Genomic DNA, 7751 nt, shown 5'->3' on the forward strand with positions numbered 1-7751 from the left:
TTTTAAGAGTAAAAAACTCATTCCATTGGCAAACTATGTCATTTACTTACTTAAATTAAGGATAAATACACTTAATTCAAGTTTTTCCAGAGTACCACACTGGAAAAACGATCTAGAAATAAGTAAAAAATTCCTTAAATTAAGTGTATTTACCTTTAATTTGAGTAGGTAAATGAGATAGTTTGCCAATAAAATTAGTACTTTTACTCTTAAAATAAGATAATTAGATAATATGTACTTGAAATAAGACAATGCAATTGTGTTTTCTTATTTTAATGGTAAATTGTCTTGTTCTATTGGCAAAATGTCTCTCTTACCTCCTTAATCCAAGAACAAATGCACTTATTTTAAGAAAAAATTACTTATCTAGATTTAGATTTTTTCCAGTGTGGGATGAGGGCCGTATGATGAACTGTTCTCTCCTTACAAAGATATAAAAATAATAAAGTGCCGACTGAGTGAAATCCATCGATCTGTTTATTTAACTGGAGTGAATAGTTGAATACTTTTTTCCACTACATCTAGTTAGTCTTTATTCATATTAATGAACTGCTTTCTGACATAAAATAGAATAAATACCAGATTATTGAGGTTTTGAACAGATTTATTCTAAAGCAGATGAGCTTCACTGCGTTCATGAAGGTGTGTCTCATAAAGCAGTCACTAATATTTAAATAAAGAATAAAATTCATTCTCTAAGTCTGAAACCGAATCCTTTGCTCCCTGGTGTCCCTCAGATTACATCGCCCTCTTCAGCACCAAATGTCACGGCTGCGACTTCCCGGTGGAAGCTGGAGATAAGTTCATCGAGGCTCTGGGTCACACCTGGCACGACACCTGCTTCGTGTGCGCGGTAAGAGCCCGGTTCTGGGTGGGAGGGCGGTTCCGGGAACCTTTCTGCTCCTCTAACTGCGGCTGTTGCTGCAGGTCTGCCACGTGAACCTGGAGGGTCAGCCCTTCTACTCCAAGAAAGACAAGCCTCTGTGCAAGAAGCACGCCCACGCCATCAACGTGTAGCCGCGCAGCGGACCGCGCCGACCCGCAGCTTCGCTCCAAACTCACCGATTTGGGTTTTATCTGTTTATTCATGGTGGTTCTGTTCTGTTCAGTTCAGCAGCAATCCCTCCACTTACTGGAAGGGAGATTTACTCTGCACTGAAGGCAACAATATGTTTAAAAAGATTTATTTCTAGTGTCAGTGTGAGTCTGTCATTAAAGTTTGGTGTTTGGGCCGTAAAAGCTCTTTTTTTAATTAGAATATGTAAGAAGAATTTTACTCCAAAAGTTTATTATAGTTTATTATTGAGGATTGTTTTTAAGCAGAGATGCCTGTTTGGTGCTTTTCTTTTACGTCGCTTTTATTTCTTTATAATGTTCAACAATGTGAAAAGATCATTTGATCGTAACTGAAAGCTGTTTTATTCATAAAGTGTTTTTGATGAACTTTAATGTTAGAATCTGATGAAGGAACTGAACAGCAGCGCGTCACATCAGGAGGCCTAACTCCAACCGTCTGGCCTTTAGATGGAGCAACTTCTCACTGCAAAAAATCTCAATCTAAGGAAGAAGTTTTTGTTTTTTTTAAAACAAGTGTATTTCTTCTTGAATAGAGCAGGTTAGTGAGATACTTTGCCAACAGAATACGACAACTTACATTTAAAATAAGAAGAAAAGACTGCAGTCTCTTATTTCAAGTGCATAATATCTAATTTATCTTATTTTAAGGGTAAAAATGCTGATTCCATCAGCAAATCATCTTATTTTCCTACTCAAATTTAATGTAAATACGCTTCTTTAAAGAAATCTTTCCTAATTTTCAGAAAGTTTTTGCAGTGTTCTTATGTCTGTCTGCACACTGCAAAAAATCAAAATCTAGATAAGTAATTTTTTCTTAAAATAAGTGCATTTGTTCTTGAATTGAGGAGATAAAAGAGACATTTTGCCAATGGAGCAAGACATTTTAGATTTAAAATAAAAAAAAAACAATTGCATTGTCTCTATTTCAAGTGAATATTATCTAATTATCTTATTTTAAGAGTAAAAATACTCATTCCATTGGCAAACTATCTCATTTACCTGCTCAAATCAAGGGTGAATACACTTAATTTAAGAAATCTTTACTTATTTCTAGATTATTTTTCCAGTGCAGCGCCTTCATCTTACACTGGAAAAAACTATCTAGAAATAAGTACAAATTTCTTAAATTAAGTGTATTTACCCTAAATTTGAAGGATAATGAGCTAGTCTGCCAATAATTAATATTTTTACTCTTAAAATAAGATAATTAGATAATATGCACTTGAAATAAGACACTGAAATTGTTACTATTTTAAATTTAAAGTGTCTTATTCCATTGGCAAAGTGTCTCTTTTATCTCCTCAATTCAAGAACAAATGCACTTATTTTAAGAAAAAATGGCTTCTCTAGATTTAAATATTTTTAGTGTAAAGGTCAGATGGTCGTCAGAAAATAAACTTTTATTCTAAAAAGATCTGCTTGTTTGCAGATTAGAGTCTGAAGTCAGTCACAGGAACAAATGATGCAAACGGACCGACCTGCAAAAATAGAAATGACAGAAATAAAGAGAATAAAGAGATCAAAACAACCACACTGTAAAAAAAAATCATATTTATATAAGTAATTTTTTCTTAAATTAAGTGCATTTGTTCATGAATATAGGAGGTTAGTGAGACACTTTGCCAATGGAACAAAAATGTACATTTAAAATAAGAAAAAACAATTGCATCGTCTTATTTAAAGTGCATAATATCTAATTATCTTATTTTAAGAGTAAAAACACTAATTCCATTGGCAAATCATCTTATTTACCTGCTTAAATTAGGGGTAAAAGCACTTAATTTCAGAGAACTTTACTTTTTCTAGATTGTTTTTGCAGCTCACACTGTAAAAATGGATTAGATAAGAAAAAATGTATTAAAATTAGGGCATTGGCTCTTAATTTAAGCAGGTAAATAAGATGATCTGCCAATAGAATGACTGTTTGAATATCTTACCTGCTTGAATTAAGGGAAAATGCACTTATTCTAATAAATTATGGCTACTGTTCATTGTTTATGCAGTGCAGAAAATGCTTGAAAATGGCCACAAACGGGTGAATAACGAATGAATCCTCTGCACACCTGGATCTGCTGCAGGTGAAGCTTCTGCAGAATCTCAGATTAAATCCATGACGCTGATCTTCCTTCTTCTTTTTTATTGATTGGTTGTTGTAACACTGGGAGGTTTATGGAAATATGGATCCTCTCTGGGAATGTTTGGCTTCACAAAGTGTATTTTTTGAGTGTTGATTTTATTAGATTTTTTTGTAACTAAACGGTAAACCTTATTATCTGCTGCAGATCAGATGTTTTGGGTTGTTTTAGTTTCTGTTTACACTGCAGAACTTCAGAACGAGGTTCAGTCATTTGCAAGGTTCTGCTGCAGATGGAGCTAAATCTGCTGAGTTTGGTCACATGGTGCACTGGAAAAACGATCTAGAAATAAGTAAAAGTTTCTTAAATTAAGTTTATTTACCCTTAATTTGAGCAGGTAAATGAGACAGTCTCCCAATGGAATTAGTATTTCTACACTTAAAATAAGATAATTAGATAATATGCTCTTGAAATAAGACACTGCTTTTAAATTTGAATCCTGAATTGGAGAAAAAAAAATCTGCCAATTCAAGTAATTAAATTATATAAATCTGACTGTTTTTTTTTATCCTGAAGAAAAGGCGTGAGGGTAAAAGTTTCAGAGGAAAAGGAGCCAGAAGGAGCGATTGATGAGGAGGCTGGATGGGAGACAATGATGTTAAATAAAAAGATTCAAAATGCATCCATCTCTGCTGCACCAGTGTCAACATATTCCTGTTACACTGCAAAAACGAGCTAGAAATAAGTAATCGTTGCTTAAATTAAGTGTATTTACCCTTAATTTTACTATATTTGAGTATATTTTACTGAAGATAATTCGATAAAATGCACTGGAAACAAGACAATGTGATTGTTTTTCTTATTTTAAATGTAAATCCTCTTCTTCCATTGGCAAAGTGTCTCATTTTCCTGCTCAATTCAAGAAAAAATGCACATGGGGTTTTCTTTGTTGTGCGAATGTGCCATGTACAGAGGCCTTAGCTCTCGATGTGGGCGACGCGGGTTCGAATCCAGACTCTGGTCCCTTACTGCACCCCCCCCTCTTGTAACTACCTTTCTTGTCAGACTACTGAACAATAATGAGTCACTAATACCACAAAAAACTTAAAAAAAAATGACTTAGTGAGATTTCCATTTTTTTGCCTTGTAATGTGTATATATATATATATATATATATATATATATATATATATATATATATATATATATAAAATAAGAATTATTTAACTTTATTGATCTCACACTGGAGAAATTCCCTCTCTACATTTAACCAGTCCCCTTGGGGAGCAGTGGACTGCCATTGTGTGGCGCCCGGGGAGCAGTGTGGGGTTAAGGGTCTTTGTTCAGGGAACCAGAGTGGCAGTCTGTGGGAGTGGGACTCAAACTCGGAACCACTGGGATCCAAGCTCAATGCCCTAACCCGGGGGTCGGCAACCCACGGCTCTTTAGCCCCCCTTAAGGCTCCCTGGAGCTTTTACAAAAATTTATGAAATTCAATTTTTTGTTTGTTTGTTTTAAAATGGTGTTCAAAAATGTATTATATTTAAACAATAATTTGCATCAAAGCCATAGAGATCAGTGGTCATAACTAGCAGCTAGCGTTAGCGGCGCGGCGCCAGGCTAACAAAGCTGCAGGTGCGTCTCAGACCATTAATCCCAAAGGGTTGAAGAACTTCTGGATAAATTAGAGGAGCGCAAAGATAGATGGATGGATAATGGATTGCATCTCCAATGCTGCTGCTAGTTTGGTTGCTAGGATAGAAAAACGTTCATAGATTCAACAGGTTTTTTTTTCACCAAATCCTCAAAATATAAATTACACCAATGAGCGCTGGTGACGGAGGATGTGGGATTTCAGTTCCTGCTTGGTTCCTCGTGACTCAATCAGCTCCTCCCAACAGACACACGTCCACCATAGAAAGATTCCTTTATCGCGTTTCTAGAATTTCATCAATGCACATACTCCTTTACTATAGTTAGCTAATACACTTAGAGCCTGTGTTGCCATATGAGGCTGATAGAAGACTTTTAATTTTTCTCTTTGAGCAATTTGAGTTGCCGACCGCTGCCCTAACCACTAGGCCATCATTCCCCAGGCCTCTCAAGTCTGTTCAGTTCACACGCAGCAATCCCTCTGGGTTTAGCAAACTAGCTGCTTAGTTTGCTAAACCCGCCCCATCGCGGCTAAATTGCTTTTCAGTGAAAATTTAAAGGAGGAAGTTGAAGTTTAAACTTTATAGACCTTTCGATTGTGAAAACCAGGAACGAATAAGTTTTTAACAACATTTTGAGTCAGTTGGAAAATTATTCCTTGTTGTACAAGTTTGGAACAACAAATGTTTGTCTTCTAATATGATGCATGAATAAGATAACCAGAGAGAACGCTTTAAACATTCTGGTAACTTCTTCTGTCTTTAGTTCAGCTGTAATTTTGCTTAATATTCTGATGATTGGACTTAAATGTTACAAAATTACCAGAGAAAAGGTTTTTACTATATAAACTTTCACTGATCTATCCTCATACGAAGCTCTATAGCAGCATCTAGTGGCCACTGAAGCAACTACAGCAACACAGAGCTGTAAAACTGTCATTCAAGTCAGATTTATTGTTTATAAACGTTTTTTTTTAAGAGCTGATGAAACATGGAGAAGCAGAATTGCTTTCACTGTGTCTTTACTTATTTTTAGGTAGTGCGATCGTCGATTTACTGTTAAAATATATATTTGCAGTACCTTCAGCCACCACAGGTGTCACCAAAATCAACCTGAACCAGCATTTCTCACATTAACAGGCTGAAACTTCTCCTTAACATCAGTGTACAGGAATAAGACCATATTTATTTTAGGTTAAGGAGCCAAAGCATCTGAGGTTTTGCAGTGTGAACAACCTGTCAGATGCACTGAATGTATGATGCATATTTTAAAGATTATTTTATTCACTGAGTGGCTGAATTTAAAGGGTTGGGGGTGAATTGTGCCTTTTTCATTAGCAGCTCTGTGATCTTTTCATGTCTGAACTTCATCTCCACTCAGTCCGACTGGCACATGGTCTGTGTACAGTTTTTACTCTGTATCGTCCTTTTATACGGTTTATTTTTCATAGTGTGAATGTGTGCATGCAGATCAGTTTATAGCAGCATGTCAGAATTAGTTTAGTGTGACAGAGAGAGAAGAGCTAACCTCACAGTTTACTGTTGAAGGAGTGTTCACTGTTTGAAGAAAGAAGCTCTGGTATTAATAAAAAGCTGCTTTATCACATGACTCACGGTTGGAAATGTGCAGCATTATTTGCACTGCAGGCTGAATAAAGTGAGCATCACAAACACATTCTTCTCTTTAATTCATTGTTTTTAGGATTTAAGTGAACATTTTTCTGTTGTTTTTCCATCGTGACCTTTTAAAGTTCCTCCTTCGGGTTCCTGTCATCACTTTTCCGTATGTCTGACTAAACTGTTGCAACATCAGCTGCAGACATTAAACCCAAAATCACAATTATTCACAGCTGACGGACAATCATTGCAACAGGCCATGTTCTGCAATGACATTTAGCATTTATTTGATTTCAAAATAAAAGCCCCTAAAAACATTTCTGAGCGGCATTGAACACAGAGAAGAAAATATGCAAGATGTCTCACTCTGCTTTTTCCCCCCAAAGAGCCTAACTGATTTACAGGCTTAAATTGGAGGCAAATTAAGCCTGTTTTAAGTTTACTTTATTTTTTAAAATAAAATATTTTTTATCAAAGAACTATACTTGGTGAAATAAACTGGAGAAGTTGTCATGTAGAAAACAAAATACTTTATATGAAGAAGCCTGGCCATCTTTAGAGCCCTGAAAGGTAAAGTAAGGATTTTTGAATGTTTTGATGCCAACCTTTTTATTTTGGATTTTATTTTCTTAAATCATGAAAATAACAGTTTTTTTTTATCACCACTTTATTTAGACACTATTGTTGATGAAAATACAATGTAGTTAAAACTTATGTTTTCAAATGTATTGTAGTGAATTACAGTGTGTATTTTCGGTGTTAAACTGGTTTAATTTTAACTGAATTTGAAGTTTGTTGGTTAAAGTTAGGTAATTACTTACATTTACTTAACAATTTGAAAAAAAATGTCTAGGAATAGGTCTACTGTTGCGTACTTTTTACTTTTACGTAATATTCCTGTAAAGTATACTCCTACTTGAGTCAAATCTCTGACTACTCTGTCCTCTGAGTAATTTGAACTATTTCAAATTCAGAGTAAACGGTAGATATTAACAGTGGACGTTTGTGACCTTATCCTAATATATATATACAGCTCTCATTTTACGGATTTGTTTTCTAATTTTTATGTTGGAAAACAAAACTGGTCAAAGTATTTCTGCACAAATTTGTTCTTTTATACTTTGAGTCATTAAAATACCAGAACTTGTCCATAAAGTCTGTTTGCCAGCATCATTTATAAACATTAAATCTGATATCAGTATCCAACAATTACTCAGTACTCGAGTAGCCTATTTACTGAATACTTTTTCAACTTTTACTTGAGTAAAAAGCTCTTATAGTAGTGCTACTCTTACTTGAGTACTATTTTTGGGTAGTCTCTACCCACCAA

The 7751-nt window shown here is 35.0% G+C and overlaps 1 protein-coding gene across 6 annotated transcripts in view; it reads left to right on the forward strand.

Moving 5' to 3' along the window:
- Positions 1–1573, forward strand: part of LOC107100125 (LIM domain-binding protein 3-like) — a 46619-nt gene extending 45046 nt beyond the window's left edge. For all 6 annotated transcript variants that reach the window (XM_015398493.1, XM_015398494.1, XM_015398492.1 and 3 more), the window contains 2 exons: positions 738–853; positions 928–1573. In XM_015398493.1, coding sequence (XP_015253979.1) covers positions 738–853; positions 928–1017 — 206 coding nt within the window. In that variant the 3' untranslated portion in view covers positions 1018–1573. The remainder of the gene's footprint in view (positions 1–737; positions 854–927) is intronic.
- Positions 1574–7751: the final 6178 nt, after the last annotated feature.

Source organism: Cyprinodon variegatus, unplaced genomic scaffold, assembly GCF_000732505.1.
Source record: "Cyprinodon variegatus isolate N-32 unplaced genomic scaffold, C_variegatus-1.0 Scaffold938, whole genome shotgun sequence".
In the NCBI taxonomy this organism is placed as follows: domain Eukaryota; kingdom Metazoa; phylum Chordata; class Actinopteri; order Cyprinodontiformes; family Cyprinodontidae; genus Cyprinodon; species Cyprinodon variegatus.